Source organism: Heterocephalus glaber, unplaced genomic scaffold (genome assembly GCF_053883595.1).
Source record: "Heterocephalus glaber isolate CG9 unplaced genomic scaffold, H.glaber_assembly_v1.0 deba00001687, whole genome shotgun sequence".
Lineage (NCBI taxonomy): Eukaryota > Metazoa > Chordata > Mammalia > Rodentia > Bathyergidae > Heterocephalus > Heterocephalus glaber.
The window spans coordinates 6,049,355-6,070,547 of NW_028258412.1; the positions used below are offsets into that span (position 1 = coordinate 6,049,355).

The 21,193-nt window shown below is 50.7% G+C and overlaps 1 protein-coding gene across 5 annotated transcripts in view; it reads right to left on the reverse strand.

Annotated features, from left to right (window-relative positions):
* Positions 1-10: 10 nt before the first annotated feature.
* Zmat5 (zinc finger matrin-type 5) overlaps positions 11-21,193 on the reverse strand; it is a 37,669-nt gene continuing 16,486 nt past the window's right edge. For 2 of the 5 annotated variants that reach the window (XM_004843416.3, XM_004843415.4), the window contains exons 2-6: positions 17,152-17,306; positions 8,421-8,483; positions 6,874-6,954; positions 4,812-4,923; positions 11-396 (exon numbers count right to left, since the gene is read on the reverse strand). In XM_004843416.3, coding sequence (XP_004843473.1) covers positions 267-396; positions 4,812-4,923; positions 6,874-6,954; positions 8,421-8,483; positions 17,152-17,278 — 513 coding nt within the window. In that variant the 5' untranslated portion in view covers positions 17,279-17,306 and the 3' untranslated portion in view covers positions 11-266. Of the gene's footprint in view, positions 397-4,811; positions 4,924-6,873; positions 6,955-8,420; positions 8,484-14,421; positions 14,498-17,151; positions 17,307-21,193 lie in introns of all 5 variants that reach the window. The other 3 variants (XM_087198536.1, XM_013071994.3, XM_021257177.2) reach the window with 2 other exon arrangements.

Here is a 21,193-nt window from a genome sequence, read left to right on the forward strand (position 1 = left end):
CAAACCACCATGGGGACAAACTTTCTTTATAAACATCTGGCAGTTTTCTTGCTCATCTTCTCAAGACATCCCATGAGGGAGGTCAGGATGGTGAATGGGGCTGCAGCTGCTAAAGGGGCTGCTGAGCCTTGGGGAGGTCAAGGCCGCGGTCTTGGGGTTCCTTGGGATAGAGCAAGAAGGGGGGTTGGCCTCCCTGGTATAAACAAGTGTTTTCATTGTGAAGGATGAGACAGCTGACCAGTGGGAGTTAAGCATGGGTAAGGGCCTCAGCCCCACTGCACTCTGGGCTGCAGGGGCCACCCCCCTGGTGGGGGTGCCCTCAGGGATGGGGGCAGCTCTTGGACTGGCGGCCACCCCACAGGGTACTGGAAGATGGTGGCTCTGAGGGGTTCGACCCTAGAGAGAGAGAGAAAGGCAGAACATTAGGATGGGGCACATCCCAGAACCAATTCCCCTTCCTGCCACCCTGCCTGTGGGGAGGGCTGGCTGCCTGAACCACCCTCTGGAAGCAGGACCTTCCTGCAGACCCTTGGAGCCAGCAACCACCCCTCTAGGAACTGGGCCCAAGGAACTAGCTGGGTTGTAGGCAGAGACTAAGCTACAAGAATGGCCTTGAGGAGAATGGAAATAATCTTAGTGTCCACCTGTGGGGGACGGATTAAATACATATGCACGTACAACGGAGAATGCTATGCAGCCTGTGTAAAAATTAAGGCAAATTTATATGCACTGATAAGGAAAGACATACTGTGTGAGTAGGGAGCAAAAGCAGCTTATAAAATAATGTATATAGCATGATACTATTTTTGTTTAAAGATATATAACATATATATAAATGCATAAAACCCTGGAAGACAGAAAATTGTTAACAGTGGTTCTGAGTGGTACAATTATGGGTGTTTTTTTTAGTTCTTTATACTTTTCAGAGAGTTTTACAAGCACACAAGCCTTTGAAATCAGAAAAAAATATCATCTAAAGTTTTTTTAAAGCCTCATTTCTCATGCTACTCACTCTCCTCTTTACCATTCACCTCCCCACAAGCCACCACCCCTGGAACTCGGGGCCCATTTGAAGTGCTGTCCTTGGAGAGGTATCATCTGTGCCCAGCCTGGGGCACTCTGTCCTAGGGAGGTGGACTGAGGCCCAGGGAAGCACAGAGGTAGCCTTTCCCCCACCCTCCCCCATGTTCCACATTCAGACCCTTCTAGACTTGGGCCACTCTAGGGACTCAATGCCCTTCTCAGGCTACAAAGCACTTTGAACTTGCCTAGGGTTTTATATCTCTCCCCATTGGGCCTGGAGCTCTCAGAAGATGGAGGGCATGGGTAGGAAAATGGCCTGTCTGTACCCCAGTGCCCAGAGCTGGGCCTGGCACCCAGAGGTCACCCACACGCTGTTGAGTAGCAAACAGCCATGCTACAAACTCTTTTTGACTAAGTACTGTTCTGGGTTGGACACTATGGCCTAGAGAAACCTCAAGAATCCCCATGCAAACCCCATTTTGCAAATGAGGCAACTGATGTGCAAGGGGTCAGTCATATGACAGGTGACACAGTGAATACAATCCAGACACTGCCACCTGCCCCTTCAGCTCCTTCTGCTCCAGGTGCACCCTAGTCTTCCCCCAACCTTCAAGAAACGTAAACTGACTCGACTTGGGGGCCCAGTGGCCAGCCCTCTGCAGAAAGAAGGAGAGGTCCAGACAGGCCTTGGAAGTGGGGTAGGGGTTGGGGGCTGGAGTCAGTAGCTTGAAGAGTGGCTTGCATCCGCCCAACTGCCCCACTCTAGGCCTGATGACAGGACACAGTTGAGGACTTGCAGGAGCCTCTGGGGAGAGGAAAAGGACATCCCCTGTTCAATGGCTTGCTGCCTGCTGGAAAGCACAGAAGGCAGCTCTCAATGTGATTTATGGGCTAGGGAGATTTCATAAACTCCACTAGCCGCAGAGAAGGTAGGGGTAGAAGAGGCTCCACAGTTGTTGGAAGGGGGTGCCCCAGCAGCCAGCCAAGCCAGGGCTCTATGGAGTTGCAGTGACAGCAGGCTCTTCCAGGGAGGGTGTGATTCTGCGGAGCCCCTGCTCCTGAGCTTCAGGCCCTTCCTCTAGCAAACTGGTTAGTTTCCTGGGCAGCTGAGATTCATCTTCTGTGTCCAAGGTTCAGTCCAGTGCCCCTGTCTGCCCTGAGGGCCAAGACAAAGTATTCCCTGAGTCTGCTCATGGACATGGTACCTTGCCAAACCGGCCAGCCTCTGAGCCTCAAAGTCCATGCTGGCAGCCCTGCACAGAATAGATGGGGTCACAGATGTGCGTGTGGCAGGACCCTGCCCCAGGCTTCTTGCAGGGCTTGACTTCCCTGTGCAGGAATGAATAGGATAGGACTAGCTCCCTGGCTCTTCCCCAGACATGCTTCTTACCAAGAGGATAGAGTCTCATGGAGGTGGAGGGGCATGAACAGCAGCACTAGTCCAGAGAAGGGTGCACAGGGGAGATTAAGAGGGATAAAGTCCCAATCAGAAGAGCCAACAATGGAAGCAGGGACAAGCATAGCCTAGCCAGGGATTAGTCTGCGCGTCCGAGGCCAGCTGGCTGCTCCCTCCCGCTGCTGCGCACCACTGTCTGCTCTTGGCTGATCCCTCAGGGTCAGTCTGTTAAGGGGATGAGCGCGTGCTGCCAGGCTGAGCCTTCGGGGAGCCTCTGTGTCCCTGTTTACAAGGAAGGTTGGCGCGGCTCCTGGGGTGGGGGGGATCTGCTCTGCCGGTGGGGGGTGGAACCCCAGGTGGGCCAGGCAGCCAGCCATCTGTACCCCAGAGGGAGGAAATGGGATTCCCAATTCCCCAGACCAGTCCCCACAAGGGATTCATAGCAGAAACACCCATGTAACAGTCCTCCAGGTGGGGGACCCTGCTCCCCAAAATGTATTCTCATGCAGTTACCATGTCCTGGGCCCACCCATCCCTGCTTGAGGCTGGGAGGAGGAGCTGAGGCTGGAAGGAAAATATTCTAGCTAAAGCTCAAAGGCTGAGTAGGGCTTTGACAAGTACAGACACGGAGACAGAAGACCATTTAAGCAAACAGAAGAAACTACACACAGGGAGCCCTTAAATTATAAATGACCACCCCACCTAAGACACTGCCAAGTATCTCTTCTGACTGACAGAGGCCAGATACAAGAGATGAGCAGACAGCCCCACAGGTTGGGGAGCAAGCAGGGAGGTGCCCTCAGGCCCTGGCAACCAGACTGTGGAGTCCAGGCCCTCCTGAGGTGGAAGATGCCTTGGAGGGGGGAGGGGGAGGTCCAGGATGGAGTGGGTTTTAGAAGCTGGTTGGCACTGTGATGTGAAGGATGTGAAGGATGAAGTAGGGGAGCAGAGGGACTCCTGGGAGCTCTCTGGGTAGCCTCTGACCAGCCCTAACCCTCTAGCACACACGCTACAGGATCTTGGGCTTCAGGTCCTGAATATCTGCATGCTGGTTGGTCCCAAAAGGACTAGCCCACATGACCAGTCACATCCTTCAGACTGGTCCAAGGGGAGGGATGTCACACTCCAACTTTTTTTTTTTTTTTAAGTGCTGGAGATTGACACCAGGGCCTCCCACAGGCTACGGAATCGCTCTACCACTGAGCCACACCCCAGCCCACACTCCAACATTTAAGTCATGTCTATACCATGTACTTTTTTTTTCTTTGGTACTGGGGATTGAACTCAGGACCCTGCAGTTGTAAGGCAGGCGGCGGCACCACTGAGCTAAATCCCCGGCTCCTATACGATGTACTTTTAAGGTGAGGGCACAAACACTGGGCAAGACTTTAAAACAAAGGTGAAAGACAAAGTTAATTTTAAAATTCGGCAGTAATCTCTTTTCAATGGAACAAGAAACTTAATCTTCACCTGGCAGAGCTGAAATGTGGAAACCCTCACCCCACAGACTATGACCAGTCCCCCTGGCTCAGGCCAGGCTGCCATCCTATGAGGCCACACCCCAGAGATAAACTGGGTCTCAAGTCCCACTACAACTGGTATAAAGTCACATGCAGCTCAGGAGTCCATCCCTTAGCCTCCTCCTTTCTCTCCTTCAATAATCGACAGGGGACCCCAGGAGCCCTGGCCTCATTTTTGGCCATGATGCTACATGACTGTGGAAGCTCCTGCCTGCCTCTGTGCCTCTGTCTGCTGTGTCCCTCTCCTCCAAAGGGGAGGAACTGGGATGGCATGCACCCCACCCCTCAAGGGGCCCTGACCCAGTGTGTTCCTCACATAAGCGGTAAGGGGCTCCTACCCACTTTTGACCATCCTGAGGGCTTAGACCCCTTCCTTAGGGGGGCAGTGAACAATGACCTTGTCACATCCCTGTGCCATCCGTGCTCTGCCTCTTCCTAACAGTATGTGCACCTAAGCAAGTGATACTCCTGGGACCGTGTTTCCCCTTCTGAGGTTACCATAGAGGAGAGAGGGTAGCAGGTAACAAGTTGCTTAGAACACTGGGTGTTCGGCCACTACAGCTCAGGCCCCTCCCTCTAGCAATAGACTTAGAGGTGTGGAGTCATATTTGTTTGGCTACCTGCCTCTCCTTTAGCCACCACATTCCAGTAAAGGGATGAGCTACTAAATGAGGGAACCAGAGAACAGGCACCTTCAAAGTATACCCCTTCTGGCCACAGGCTGGGAACCTAACAGCCTCAAATATGCCCCACTCTCAGGGAGCTCTGAGTCGGGGCAGTTACTCATGTTTGGGAAGATCACAGAGAATCTTCAGCTCCAACAAAGAGCAGATTGGCTGGGGTGCGAGGGGAGGGGACCCTGGGGCCTATACCTGCTGCTTGAGGCTGAGCTCAGCCTCTTGGCTCTCTTCTCCAGCCAGTCTTCCAGATGGCCCTCAGGGAGCTCGGGGGTTTCCAGTGGCCACTCCCTGGCCCGCCTCTCCTCTGTGGTGATAGGGAGACAAAGGAAAGTGAGGGGCACAATCCTGCCTGGCCAAAGTCCAGCCTCCCACAAAGCAGCAGAAACTGGCAGGCCCTGGGAAAGACCTGGGGTGCTGCAGCAACCTTCTAAGGAAGACACAGAGCAGAACTGCTGGCATGTCCCCTCCATGCCGCTACTTCCTCAGCCCATCTTCATACTGTGACCCAGCATTCTGGGCCTCATTCTGCTTCTCATCAAAGGGTCACAACACTGCCTGCCCCCTCAAGCTTTGAGGAGCTGGAAATAGGATTGTGTATGTAAAGAACCTAGCCCTCAGGAGGGGTCCAAATCTGGGGTACAAGAGGCAACACGGGCTATAGAACATGGATGAATTTTCAGTTCTGCCATTTGCAAGGTCTTTGACCCCAAGCAAAGTGATGAAACTTGAGTGATTTCATCTCATACACTGGCCCCCCAAAAAATGTTGCTCTATGAACTAAAACCAAGCAATTAATGGACAGGTGTAAGCAGGTGTTTTTGTCAGAAGATGGTCTGTGATGGGGCCTTGGGCCATTCAAACTCATAGATCAACCTTCCCTTGGGGCCAGGCTCTGGGCTAACAGCACAGGCATCACCTCTCTTCATCCTGTACGTGCGTCCCCATGTGCGCGTGCATGTGTGTTATGTGGTTCCAGGGACTGAATCCAGGGCCTTTGCACTTAACTACATCCCCAAACCTTTTTTCATTATTTTTATTTTGAGACAAGATCTTGCTACTAAGGTCTTGCTTGCTGGGATTACAGGTATGCACTACCATGCCTTGCTCACTTCATTTTGTCAACAGTCATGTTTGACAGGTCAGGACACTTCCTCCAAGACGGTCAGCCATGAGCCAAGACTCTAAGGGCTCTGGGAGAGTCAGGGCTGTCCAAACTGCCAGCTCGCTTGGGCCCCACCCTAGCTGTCTCCACTAGACATGGTCTCCAGCTCAGGCCCACTGGCCTGTGCTCTCCCCACCGTGAGCCAACCATTCCCAGAGTCCATGGCAAGCAAAGAGCTGGTAATGCTACCATTGCCAGGACTTGCTGGATGGTCTCATGAGGCCTTGCCCCTGCTCTGGGAAAGCTCCTGAAAACCCTGTGTGGTTGCCAGGGCTACAGATACAGTGCCATCAGCTCTTCAGGGAGGGTGTGATGCCCTCAGGGTCTGACTTGGCAGAGGGGATCTAGGCCTATCAGGGGACAAGACCAAGCTGTCCAGACAGGTGCTGGCTGCCCTGAAGCCACTGGAGACAGAAGAGTGGTGGTGGCTCCTGGGAACCTGGACTCTACCTCCCACTTGCAGTGAGGCTCACCTGAGGCCCTCTGCCTGAATGCAGCTGTGTTCCCTCCACCTGCCAAGGAGGAGCTACAGAAGAACAGTAAAGACTATCTAACTAAGAACTTCCTTGTTTTGTTATTGGGAAGTGAGCAGGGGATTTTTCAAAGGCAGGCATGCCAGTTTCCACAGAAGCTGAATTCACTTCTCTGTGAAATCACCAGGGTGTGAGGATCTGGAGGGCAAGAAGAGTGCTTCTTTCATCCCCCTGTCCCCAGAGCACTGTGGGGGATCTGCCTGGGGTCAAGCAGAGATTCCTAGGTGCCTGTTTGAGTGAGTGAAGGAGAGAGGGAAGGCACCCAGGGACAACCACTGTTTGGTTAGCAGCAGGGCTGGATGGGGCTGAGGCACACTCTCAGGGTTCCTGGGTAGGAAACCATGTATGCCTCACTTTCTGAGGACACAGCCCAGTTCCTGACACTCACCTCAAAGTGGAACTCAGGGCCCTCATCCTGGGTAGCCCTTGGCCTACTCTCTATGGTGGCTGCCAGTGAAGAAGAGGTAGAGAGGTGCAGGGCAGCTTCCCTGGTCTCAGATCCCACACCCGCTCCCTACACCCCATTTCCACCTCACCCAGAGTCCCTGCTGCAACATACCCTCCACCTGGATGCTTAACTCCTGCAGGTCTTGCTCTGACATATGAGAAAATCTGCAATTGGAGCCAAAGTCACATTGGCCTGCAATGGGAAGACAGTGTTATTTCCCACTCAGGATGATAGTTACTTGTCATCTTGGGCTGTGGGCATCCTGATGATGGGTCCTAGAGTTGTAGGGGCATGATATCAGGGGCTAGAGTAGCAACCCTAGTCTAAACACTAGATTCTCTCAGGCTATGCCCACACTCAGCAATCATCATGTCCTGCTCATCCTCTGCAGCACTCCCTGATGCTGAGGATCCAATCTAACCAAAGCCTGACAGGACTGGGCAACACAAGCCTCTGCAGGCTGTCTCTCAACTCCAGCCCCTCCTCTCTGCTTGCCTTCATGAACTGAGTATAGGTTTACGTAAGAACCATGCTCCCTTTCTCTACTCCAGGCCACTGCCTATGCTGTGTCTCCACTTGGTGCCCTGCTTCCTCACCTGGCTTGCAAAAGCAGCTGGACTACTGCTTAGAAAGGTGTTAATGGCAGCTTTGCCGAAGAGGAGCTAGAGTTTTAGTGGTTTTTCCTATCTCAACCAAGGACACAAAAATGTGTCTTGAAATTACAGGAGTCTGATGGTATCCTAGGCCATATAACCTATGATGTGCAGTGGCATATGCACATCAAGGCCAAGTCTGTGGGGAAGCCCCTGGTCTGTAGGCCTCGTGGCCATCTTGGGGGCAGCACATCTCCTGAGGAGAGCATGGCTACTTACCCAGCTCCCCAGCTCAACAGCAGTACCTCTCCCCAGTGGCAAGTTACCTTGCAAATCATATGAAGCATCATGGCTTCCCTCTTTACCTTAGCTGCTAGGAAGCTCAGAGCCAAACCCTTAGAGAGCAGTACACAGGACCTCAAGAACAAACAGAAGACTAATTTTTCTTCTAGCTTATCTTAATTCTCCTACCTTTAACTTCATCTGTCTTTGCTTTCTTCACTTACTGAGGTCTTTGTCTCTTTGCACTATATACATATATTTTTTTCCATACTGGGGATGGAGCTCAGGACCTTGCACTTGTGAGGCAGGCACAGTGCCACTGAGCTAAATCCCCAGCCCCAAACTATATTCATTTTTATGAGCTAGGAACTGAACAGTCAATGGACACCTGGCATCCCTTGGTTCTGATTCTGAATTTCTTCAGCTCATCAGGCCTGTTACTGTCTCCAGCTCTGCTTGCTGGGAAGGAGGCGACAGGAGGAAGGGTTCCCAGGATAATTTAATCAGTTAGTCTATTAGTCCTTGAGTTTACTTAAACTCTCCAGTGTTTGGTTGTTCTAAGTGAGGTAATAAAATTACATTCTAGGTCTAGGGAGCTGAGTACCAGGCCTTGTGAAGGTCCAAGGCTCAACCCTGGGGAGCCCCTGACTGACCAATCAGCCCACTACAAAGTGGGCTCAGGATGATGGCCAGGGTTGGGGGAAGACACTCTAGAGAATTCCACACAGGCCAGACAGGGCATTGCTAGTTCCTGAAGGATCTGAGCTGAGCAGAGCACTTTACCTGTCAGCAGGAACTTCCTGCAGGGTCGCTTGTTCTCCTCATCCAGCAAGATGGCAGCTGCATCTGCAGGAGGAGAAGGGCTGGGTTCAGATGGCTCCAAGGGTGGCAGAGGCAAAGGGGCATGGACCTCAGAGGGGCACAGTCACAAGGAAAGAAAGACCCCCCCAATCATGGAATAAAGGGTGGAGATGCTGGGCAGAGGGATCCAAGCAACAGGTGACCCCACCCTCCCACTCCCCAGGACCAGCCAAAGGTAAGAATCCAGTTTGAGGGCAGAGATTCTTGACCTTGACTGCACAATGGAATTACTTGGGGAGTTTTTGCTGTTGTTGTTTTGTTTTGTTTTGTTTTAATCCAGGTTCCACAGGACTGTGTGACTAACTTCCTGTGAATCTGTAGTTACAGTCATGCACCCACATAATGACATTCTGATCAATGATGGGCTGCATATGCAATGATGGTCCCAGAATATATCACATAGTGATGTCAGAGCCATCTTAGTTTATGTACGTACATTCTACGATGTTTGCACAATAATGAAATCACCTAATAGATGCATTTCTAAGACTATATTCCTGTCATTAAGCAGGCACAACTATATTTCAAAATAAAAAGCTTAAAAAAATAATGGGGTCAGGAAGCCCACCAGCCAATCCCAGAGCTGAGGAATTCTGCCACAGCAAAGATTGCAATCCCTACTCTGTTGTTTTTTTTTTTCGGTACTGGGGATTAAACTTGGGTCCTTCCACTTGCGCAGCAAGTGGCAAAACCACTGAGCTAAATCCCCAGCCCCCCTGCTCTGTTATATCTCCTGTCACCAGCTATGGTGCTCAGAGCCAGACCAGCCACTGCCCTGGACAGGACTTCCCAACAATCATTCTGGATACTAACCTTAACTCTGGTTTCCCCCAGTTTTTCCTGCCTTTATTTGCATCATATAGTCATGGTTTTAAAATATGTTCTTCTTGGTAGGTAAGGTATCAATCAGTCAAAATCTGTAAGTAGGGTGGGTACAGAGCTGTACACCCATATAGCAGCCACTCAGGAGGCTAAGGAAAGGGTATTGTTTGAGCCCAGGAGTTAGATAGCAGTATGGACAACATGGAATGACCCCCTACCTGAAGAAAAAAAAATCTGTGAATAAGACACCTGAAGATGGTGCCTGAACTCAGGGGCCCTTCTGTCCACACTGGATGAAGAAGAGGCTAGGCTGGACGGCACATTTGCCTACTGCCTTTTCTTGAGGCTACTGGGCTAGAGGAAAGACCATAAGCTTCTGAGTTCAAGGAGCCTAAACTCAAATCCCAGATACACAGAACCATAGGCAGGCTGCTTAATTTTTCCAATGTACAGCCCTCTCCATCCCCCAAGTAAATGGGAGGAAAATTTAGTAAAATTATGAATGGAGAGCACTTGGTAGAGGAGGCTTGTGGTTTCCATTCCTAGTGGAAACTTAGAATCAACAAGAAAGTGACAACAATGCAATCAGCCTGTGGGCTCAGGTGCAGCCTTGGCATCCTATTGCCTAGGCAACAAGGAGCAGCCAGGACCAACTGGGTGCCCAAAAACAGCAGTAGTTCTTATTTCCTCCTCCCAACTCACTGTACAGTGCAAAGGGAAACTGAAGTTCACACAGAGAAATGACCTGCCCAAGGAAACACATTTAAGAAGCTGGTAGTGCCTGCCTTGAACCCTCCTGTGTGAGACTTTAAAGCCCCTGTTTTGTCAATGTGGCAGCTGATTTCCTAGTGGTTGAGTAAATGCCCCATCCCATGGGGACAGCCTGCTGCCAGTGGCTGGAGGAGTTGGGAATTTGCTGGGGTCGGAAGTTGGTTATCAGAAGACTCACTCCAGGGGGTCCTGATAGAGCCCTGGGTAGGACCAGCAGAGTAGAGAAGGGTCTATTATCTGTCAACAAAGGGCTTGTCAGACTCAGGTCTCCTAAACGGGGATACAGACACCATGAACTTCCCTGTCTGCCATTCTTGGGAGAAGCGGGCTGGTGGTGGGTACGTGAATGTTGTCCAAGTACCCCCTGAGGTTAGGACCTCTGAGGTTGGTGGAGGGGGTGAGACAGAGGACCCTGGCTGGATGGCTCTGTGTGGGAGAAGTTCCATGCCACACAGCCATTGGCTAGTGGTTCTCAACCCTCCTACACTTCAGAATCACTGCTATTAAAATACATGGAGCTGGGCATGGTGGTGCATACCTGTAATCCCAGCACTCAGAGGCTGAGGGAGGAGGATCGCTGTTAGTCTGAGGCCAGCCTGGGCTACACAGTGAGTTCAAGGCCAGCCTGAACCACAAAGAGAGACCCTTTCTCAAAAAAAAAAAAAAAAAAAAAAATCAATAAATAAAAAGAAAGGAAGGAGCCAGGAATTTATCTCTGGCACTGCATCTGCCTCAAAAGCACAAGGTCCTGAGTTTGATCCCGGGTACAAAAAAAAAAAAAAAAGGAAAGAAGGAAAGAAGGAAGGAAGGGAGAGGAAAAAATGAAAGAAAAAATGCAAATAGAGCTTTTGTAAATGGGAAGAGGACCAAGAGATGGAAGGAGTAGAGAGACAGGAGGAGTAGGGAATGAAATTAATAGGTCCATGTACCAATGCCTCATGATAAATGTAATTATTATGTAGTGCAAACATGTACGAATGAAAAATAAACAACAAAAAAGTACATGGATCCCTGAATCCACCCCTCTCAGATTCTGCTTTAACGTGTTGGAGTGGGACAGCATGAGAATTGTTAAAAGTTCATCAGTGTCTCTGACATGCACTGACATGCACATGAGGATTGAGAAGCCTCAGCCCAGGCCCTGCTCTAAGAGGCCCCTGCTCCTCTGCTTGGTGTTCAAGGCTCCTTGTGATCTGACCTATCGGTTCTTGCTTCATCTCCCACAATTAACAGTGGCCCTGGTACCCCGTGTTTGCTCAGCCATCTAGACATTCATCTTCCAAATGTTCACTGAGCACGTCCTTGCCAGGATGAGGATTTAAGGAGAGAACAAGTCAGAGTTGGTTCTTCCTTCCAGTCCAACTGCCACACTAATCCACATGGATATAAATGCAGTAACATTGACCATGTAGCCAAATACCTGACCTGGCCAGGGGACAGAGAGGACGACCCATGGCTTTGCTGCTTGAGTTGAGTTCTGAGATGGGGCTTACTGATTTGGGGTGGGGAAGAGAACAGGAAGAGCATGCCTGGAGAGAAGATAGTACATGCGGTGACAGTGTGACCAGGGTCAGGAGGAAGAAGCCAGAACACAGAAACATAGACAGGACAGGGGCTTGCCCAGAGCACAATCTCGTAACTGGATATGGGGTCACTTAGGAGTAGGGCCCTGTCTTATCCATCTTTGAATTTTCAGATCCCATCTGAGAGCTAAGGACAGGCTAAGTATTTACGGGGAACTAGCTGAATAAATGAGCCCGTGAGATAAAGGGCCTGAGGCCAATCCTTTTGAAGACATATCCACATCGTTCCTACTTAGTGACCCCTCATGTGCCAGTCATTACGGGAGTATCAAATCCTTGTCACAACCCTGAGAGATGGGTACTTTTTACAGCTGTTTTACATGTGACAAAACCAGCACCACACCACTAGTGAATGACACCCAGACATTCAGGTTCCAGGGTCCATGCTTATCCTGACCACCTGCTGAGGGCTCAGGGATCTGTCCAAGGTATGAAGCTGGGAGCAGAGCAGGTGTGGAGAGAAGTACCCACCCAGGCTGGGGCACACGGTACCTCCCAGAGCCTGTGCAGTTCCTCAGGGTAACTGGGGTCCTGGAAAGCCTCTTGAAGAAGTGAAAAGAGCTCGTATGCCAGCTTGGCCACCAGTATCTGGGGACTCTGGGTTCACTGGTCTGGATTTTTTTTTTAATTTTTAAATACATTTTATTTTATCCCCCCCCCCAAGCCCTTTGCCCTCCCTATGTACAAAGGCTTTGTTATCATTTTTTCTATTTCCACTTTTTTTCTTGTCCCTTCCTTACTTTCTCCCTCCAAAGTGTAATTCTCAACTACAAGCCCCATCTTGAAAGGGTAAAAATTTACTGGAGTATTTTTAGGGACATCAGCTTCATTTCAGTAAACTGGAGTCTTAAAGGCTGTCCCTCACATCCCCCTGCAACCCCTCTACGCGCTGGGCAGTCCCTGGCCCACACCACCTGCCTGTCTGCTTCTGCCCAGGCCTTCTGCACCCAGCTCCCTGGGGCCCTGCAGGGTGGGCTCCAGACTCTATCCCCGGCCCCACACCACTGCTTGTGGGCAGAGATCTCTGCCCATCCAGATGGGAAGGTGGAGAGCCAATTTCCTGTTGCTCTCCCCCCTCTTTGTTTTTTTGAGACAGGGGCTTACTGTGTACTCCAGGCTGGCCTTGATCTCACTATGTAGCCCAGGGTAGCCTTGCACTCATGGTGATCCTCCTGCTTCAGCCTCCCGAGTCCCTGTTTGCTCCCTCTAAACAGCAAGATAATTACAGCAGTCTCCCTGACACTGAATTCATGAGGCAGGCGGGTTTCTCCAGTGCTGCCTGGGTCTCCAGGGATAGGGAGGCAAGCAGTGGGAGGTGGAGGAAGAGCATGGAGTCACATCACCAGAATGCACCCGAGGGGGGAGACTGGACAGGAAACTAACAGTCTCCCAGAACACAGCCTCCTCTCCGAGATGCAGGACCCCAAGAGGGCAGGAGACCTTCTTCCTGGGCTCACGGGGATGCATACATAATCCCATAAAACAAAACAGAAAGAACATAAAAACCCAGGCACCAGGTAGGCATCCTGGGGTAGCCCATGATCCCCGAACTTGGGAGGCGGAGGCAGAGGGATTGCCAAATTGTTCAAGGACAGCCTGGGCTGAATAGTGAGTTCAAGACTAGTCTGGACTACAAAGCAAGATCCTGTGTCAAAAAACAAAGCAAAATCCAGACACTAGATTCAGTACATTATTTTGTAATTACAGAAAGAAAATGCAAATCTACATGCTAAGAGACAATTCGAGAATGCTCGGGGGTAGAGACCAAGTCTTTCAATGGGCTGCAGGGTGGGCTGGGACAGCTGCTGCAGCTGCAAGCCTCCTGTGTCGGTGACGGAGCGACGGAGCGGCGACTCAGGCTGGAGACCCACGGATGTCCCAGCACCCAGTCAGTCTGCCCCTCAGGCAGGGGCTGCCCCATGAGCTTAAAGATGCCCCTGTGAAGGGCGTTGGTGGTTCCTTGGGTGCCGCCTGTAGCCGCATAATTGCTGGGAGAGGTCCAACAGCTTCTCGGTGAGCTGGGCATCTGCGAGGGCACAAGGCTTTGGGTGTCCACTGGTCTTGGTCCCACTGCAGTTTTGTAGACTCACCACTCCAGGAGCACAGGTGATTTAAGAAGCCAAAACACCAGAGAGGTTCCCTTTGTCCTATCTTTCTAATCCCACTGAAGGCTCTTAACTAAGACCTTGTTCCTGCGGACACAGGTGGGGCACGGCAGGTTGTCCTCCAGGTGGGGTGGTGGGAAGGTGCCAGAGGGCAGCAGGAACAGCGCATTCATGCGCCCCTTCTTTTTGGGCACCAGGCCTGTCCCACGTGGAACTGCAGCTGGACCCAGCCCCCCATGTCTGCGGGGAGACTGCACCCGTGCACCACACACCACTTGTCACCGTAGGCCTCTGCCGGGGGCTGCACTGTCTCCCTCCTGCCGGCCCCAGCTGCAATTCAGCCCCAGGAGGCCAGCACTGACTCTGGAGCAGCCGTGGTCATCATGCTCATGCTGACCTCTTCTTGCAGAGCAGGTGGCTCTTGCAGGGTGGCCAGCTGCCCTGCAGGGATCGGGGCCTCCTCAGGAAGGTCCGTCCCCACTGCAGACATTCTTCCCTTTGGACCTTCCAGGGACCTCTGCCTCTTTTTACCTGTTGACTTGACCCTGGCCTCCTTGGATGTAATAGGAATGTTCTGCAAATGGGGCTTTTGTTGCGGGTAAGTGGATTCACAGAGTCGCTTATACGCTTCTAATTTCTGACCTTTGGTGCTGATCTTGAGCTGCTGGCACCAGGCCCACAGGATGTCCCGGTGGATCAGGGTGACAGGCGGCAGCTCCTGAGGGAGAGGAGGAATTTGAATCTTTTTATGAGGTGCTCGTGCCTCACCATCTTGTGCTTTTTTCTCTTTGTCATTTTCCACACGTTTTCTCCTTTTTATCCCCTTTGCAGATGATGTGCCAGGCTGCCTGTACACTCTGTGTTCTTCTCCGGACCTCCCGGGGCTGGCTCCCTGCTCCTTGCCTCTTGCATTCTCCATACTCAGCCAAGAAGGTGGAACTCCACTGGTCTGGATTTTAAAGTCATTGCCTGTAAGTGGGACCCCTGGGGCACTAGCACTCTTTAGAGCTGTTCCAAGGATTAAATGTGGGTGGGGATGTGAGAGGACACTAAGGATATAGGAGGCCTGAGGAAGGGCTTATGGCACCTGCCCTTTCATCTTTTCTATAAGAAACCCAAGGACCCTGTCCGTGAGCTCTGGACCCCAGGACCAAGATGTTCTTGGCTGAGAGGCTAGGACTAGGAGCAAAGACCAAAGTGCACTTTGCCTGGCTGATGCCAGACCACAGCCCCCACTGGATTTGGGGAGACAGACAGCCTGTGCTGATGCCAGTGTTAGAGGCCTCCCAGGAACCTAGAAGCCCCCACTGCTCCTGATTTCCCCATCTGCCCCAATTCCCAGTCCCACCCAACCACAGACATGCCTGACCTGCTAAACAATCTTCAAGCCTGAGCCTCAGTTTCCTCATCTGAAATGGGGAATATTTGGGAGAGCTTTAAAAATACTATACCTAGTGCCCATCTACCCCAACCCATCTCTGAGGATAGGGTCAGGGAGTCACTATTTTTTGGGGGGTTACCAGGGGTTGAACTCAGGTCCCTGCACTTGCACAGCAGGTGGCGAAACCACTGAGCTAAATCCCCACCCAGGGAGTCAGTATTTTTATTTCCTTTTTGGGACAAGGTCTTGCTGGGTTTCCCAGACTAGTCTAGAACTCCTGGGCTCAAGTAATCCTGTGCCTCAACCTCCCAAGTATCTGACTACAAGTGTGTACGACTGCACCTGGCTAGTTTTTCAGTTAAAGGTCTCCAGGTGATCCTAACCTGCAGCCGGGGTTGAGAACTACTGTGTTCAAAAGTCAATGAAAGGGGTCAGAGATTTAGCTCAGTGGTTCTGGTGCCTGCCTCGCAAGCGCAAGGTCCCGAGTTCCATCCCCGGTACCAAAAAAAAAAAAAGTGTCAATGAGAGAAGCAAATGAGAAACCATGGCAAGCATTTGGCATGTGACAGGTACTCCTTAGGATATTTTTTTTTGGTACCAGGGATTGAACTCGGGCCCTTGCGCTTGCGAGACAGGCGGCAGCACCACGGAGCTAAATCCCCCCTCCCCCGACCTGACAGGTACTATTTATTGACTGATTGATTGATTTTCCAACAGGTACTCTTTAAATGCTATCTCTCTTGTAAGCATTCTGAGCCTCAGACCAGAGAACAGAGAACACCCTCTGCCTTCCTTCTCCTCTCTTCTTGGCTGCTGGGACTCAGTTCTTTCCTTTGAGACTCTGGGCCATGTCCTGGCATCCTGCTCCCAACCTGTGCAGCATTGCTCTGCCCTCACTCATTCTAGGAGCCTCAAGTCCACCCTTGCCACACCGCCAAGCTCTCTCACCTTTCTGCCTGGCTCCTGCCTGGCCATGCTCTGGCCCCTCCCTGGCCATTCCTCAGTGTGTGTCTAAGGACAGCTGTGCAGCAGCACAGCTCCCCTGTATATGCAACCCCGCCCCCCAGGGGGCCAGGCCCTGTGCTGAATGCTTCAGACCTCAGCTCAATGCCCTAGTTGCACCTGCTCTGAGAAGCCTTTCCTTAAGAGCCCTCCCTCTCTCCCTTCCTTCCTCCACAGCTGGGCTATTCATCCCTCCCTCTAGCCAGTCATTCAGCAGCTACTTCTATTGTTCATCCAGCAGCAGAGTCCTTACTAGTGAGTAGAGAATAAGCCATAATGACCTCTGCCTAAAGCCCTTCCAAGGCTGCTTGCTGCCCTTTGCCCTTGGGACAGTGCAGCCCCTTGCTATGGCCTCCATAGGCCTGAAGGATCTATTCAATGCTGTGGCTCCTGCCCTTCTCCCTCACCAGCTCCCCCCACCCCTGGCTCTGCTTATGGATGCCGCTTTTCTGCATACCCTCACCCGGAACAGTGGCTATCGACTGGGGACCCATATTTCAGCTGGGGGCTGAAGTATTACCTCCTCAGAGGGACCCACAGTATCCCCAGGGTGGCCCACAGTATATGTATGCAGCAGAAAGCCCTTGGTTGAGATCACTGGGGAAAGAACCTCCAATTCTGATCTGCCCCCTCTGAGGGCTCTTCTACCCTGAAGCTAGAGACTCGACCGCTGCCTCTATTTTTCCTCTCTTCCTTCTCTTCTCCCTCCCTCCAACCTTCTCCTTCTCCTTCTCAAGACAGAATCTTATTTATATAGCCCAGGGTGGCCTCAAGCTCACTATGTAGCCCTGGCTGGCATCGAACTTGCAACCCTTCTGCCTCAGCCTCCCAAGTGCTAGGATCATAGGCCTGTGCCACTGCACCCGGCTCCTTCCTCTCCTGATCTTCAAACAGCCCTGGCCCAGACTGTTGCTAACCGTGATGGTCCTTGTCTAATGATTAGAAGGATCAGAGAATAGGCTCCAGGAGTCTGGCTACTGAGGACTCACCTCTGAACATGTCATACCACATCTTCTTGGCCTTGAGGTGCTGTAGCCCATTCAAGTGCTTCTTTCGGTTGTGGAGGTTATCCTGGAAGGAGCGGTCGCAGTAGTCACAGAAGTATCGCTTCCCCATCCCCACCTGCACCAGGTGCTGCCGCTGCCTGGGGAACCATAAGCACTCAGTCAGACCATCAGAGAAACAGGGCCCCTGAGGGCCATTCCAGGGCCAAGGATTTATTTACAGGTGCCCCAGCCATTGAGAAACTTCTAGAGCTGATGATTTTGGCTTGACAGGGCTCATTCCAAAGAGACTTTTCTTTTTTTAACTGAGGATTGAACCCAGGGAGCCGTGACCTATATCCCCAACCCCTTTTTTATTTTTTCAGACAGGGTCTTGGCTAAATCACCAAGCTGGGCTCAAACTTGGCAATACTCCTGCCTCAGCCTCCTGCTTGGCTGGAAATTCTAGCCGTGTACCACCATGCCTGGCTTTCCAGAGGGATCTTTTAACACTTGTGATGTCTAGCCTCCAATCCTGGCTATTTAAAACAGAATCTCAAATGCTGGGCGTTATACCACACATGTGTAATCACAGCACTTGGGAAACTGAGGCAGGAGTCTCACTGCAAGTTCAAAGCCAGCCTGGGCTACATAGTGAGTTCAAGGCCAGCCTGTATTACATAGCAAGATCCTGTCTCAAAAAAACAGAAAACAGACCCTCAAGCTGGGGATTGGTAGCACACACCAGTAACCTCAGCACTCTAGGAGGTTGAGGCAAGAGAATCACAAGTTCAAGCCTAGCCTTAGTGCATTTAGTCTCAAATAACAATGAAAGGGCTGCTGGTGTTGCTCAGGGTGAAGGACCTGGATTCAATCCCCAGTACAGCAAAAACAAACAAATAAAACAAAATAGAACCTGAGTAGGTGAAGCACAGCCTTTGATATATTTTTTAAAGCTGCCAGGTAACTCTAACATGTATCCAGGCTGGAGGATTACCACTTTATACGTCTGGCCAGCATCCCTCTTCCCCTAAAACAATCTTGACCTCTGACCTCCTTATTCCTGGCTTTCTCCATGCTGGCCACATCAGCCTCCACTCTGCTCCTCACATATGTCAAGCACATGGCCACCTCCTGTCCCCTAGACCTGGAAGCTCTCTTCCAGGCACCTGCCACACATACACTCAGTCTTTCAGTCTTTGCTCAAATGCTACTTTCTCAGTAATCTACCATGACCATTTTTCTGTATTTAAAATCACAGAGCTCTCCCCTTAGCTTTTTCCATTCCTTGATTTATTTCTCCTCATAGCACTTATCTCTTAAGTAATAAATTACTTGTTATGTGTATTGCCTTTCTCTCCTAGCAAAAATATAAATCCATGAAGGCAGGTGTACTTTTGCTTTGCTCATGGCTGGAAGCCCAGCACTTAAAATGGCACTTGATACAGTGTAGGCAATCAAGCTTTGTGGAATAAATGAATTAATTCCCATTTTCTCTTGGGACATTGGGGTTCAGAGAAAGAAAGTGATTTGCCTAAAGTCACACAGCTGGCAAGCAGAACATAAACACAGGTTCCTTAAAAAAATCACACTGCCAGGTGTCTTCTCTTCCACAGCCAGCTTAATGCTTAGGAAAGTTGAGGGCTCAGGCAGCAGGTGCTAATAGCTTCCCACACGGATTACTGAATTCTTGGGTGACAAGTCCCCAGCCAGCCTTGGAGGGAATGAGAATATTACAGTCTTAGACCCCTCAGCCATGGTGATCACAGCCACGCTCCTGTCTCAGGTCTGCTGCCCAAGGTGGGCAGTTGTTCTATATCTCTTACAGCCAGGCCCTGGGTCCTCCAGTTTGGTCACATGATCAGAGAAGGAACCAGTCTACTCAGGGACATGCAAAGGCTGAGGCTAGCCTAGCCCTTTATCCTGTGGTCTGGTCTCTACTTCACAGAGAAGGCCCTTAAGGCCCAGAGGAGGACAGGGAATGCCTTCCCTAAGTCAGAAGGTAGTTGCCCAGGCTAACAGGCATAGACTCCCAGGAACTGACAAATAAAGATGAGGCTGGGACCTGATTTACAGAACAGACAGATGGGGGAATGCATCTTGGGAGGGAAAGACTGGGAGGAAATGCAGAGACAAACAAGCATCTTGGATAATCTAGGAAGCCAAGCAGGTTGATGGAGAAAGTCACTCCTGCGGCAGACAGGGATGGCACCCATTAAGTCAGGATCTGTAATGGGATCAGGAACAGCCAGTCATTCCAAATGAAAATGTATAAAACCTCTCTTCTCCCATTACTGCTGAGAAACTGCATCTCAGATATGCGGACTTGATATATTAAATTTGGCAGCTCTAATACACCCCGTCTTGCCAATAAACTTATAGGAATTGGGTTGAAATTGTAAGAGATGAACGTTTAATGGCCGAGTGCTTAACCAAGCCATTCACCAAGCTTGAAGCTCCAAGGAGCTACTGGCTCTGGAGAGTAATGGGGAAAGGAGGGTGGAGGAAGGTGTCCCTGTGGGAGACTGTCACGGAACAGTAGCTCTGCAGCAGGCTGAGCTGGACCAAACCATACAGGGTACTGAGAAGCTGGCTGGGTGACCTTGGGCAAGTCACTACCCTGCTCTAAGTATCTCAGGCTCTCTCTCTCCCTTTTGTTTTTTGAGACAGGGCTATGTAGCTCAGGTTGGCCTTGAACTTGCAGTGGTCCTCCTGCCTCACCCTCTTGAGTGCTCAGATTATAGGTGTGCACCACCACACCTAGCTCTCTAGGCCTCTATTTCTCTGTGGGAATATGAAGCAGTGGGTATGAATGATCAATTAATTTTTTAGGGTGTGATACAGAAGTTTGTTTGCTAATACAGATAGATTATTAAGGTTGAGAGTGTAGCTCAGTGGTACAGTACTTGCCTAGCATGCACAAAACCCTTGGTTTGATTCCCAGGACCACGAAACAATAATAATAATAAAAATTGCTGAGAGTGGTAGCACATGCCTAGAATCTGCAGTGTGGGAGGCTAAGGCAGGATTGCAAGTTTAAGGCTAGCCCGGGCAACTTAGTAAGACCCTATCTCAACATTAAAAAAAAAGAAAAAGGGCTGAGAATGTAGCTCAACACTCCCTGGATTCAAGCCCTGCTATCACAAAACAGTGTTTTGGCCACTAATAAATTATGCCTGGCATCATACAAATGCTCAATAAATGTTAGCCATTATTAGAGGTAATGGTTTATTGAGCACCTACTACACAGCAGCACTAGATTAAGAGCTTTATATACATCATTTCATGTAATCCTCAGGACAACCTGCAGAGTAGGGCCTATGATGCCTTTTCAGATGAGGGATCTGAGGCTCCAAGAAGTGACTTGGTCAAGGTTATACCACTAGAAGACAACAAAGCCGGGCTTGGAATCCAGGAAGCAAGGCCCACATTGCTAATCTCACACCAAAGAACCCTCCAACAAATCACACCAATAGCAGCTATCCTTTATTACTTATCACACCCTGGAACCATGCTGGTCCCTTGGAACCTCAAGAAGTGTGTATTACAATCCCATTTATGAATGAGGAAATAGAGGCTCAGAGTGGTGCTGTGAGGTGCCCCAGGTCACATGTGAGGGGAAGGCAGAGCAGCTGCCACACAAACTGCCTGATATACCAACCCACCAGAAAACTGAGGCCACACACCCCTCTGCCGGCCTGCTAGCCACACTATCAACCAAACAACAAGCCCCCTCAGTGCTGGGCCATGTGTGTATGTGTATTCTCCTCTTGCACATACAGACACACATGTGTGGGGGCAAACCAGTCAATGTTTCCATGTATGTATTCACCTTGTCAGCCTCTGCTGAGGGCCACAGCTGCCCATACACACTTCTTCTGCCCACCCCTTATCTCGCTCCTGGGAAATATTTGGTCATCCTGGAGAGGTCTACAGGACCCCAAGTTCTAGAGATTCTGGTTGCATGATTAGGGGTGTGGGCTTTGCTCCCTGCATTTTAAGCCCACCTTAGCTCTTTCTAGTGGCATAACTTCACCTCTGCCAGGTA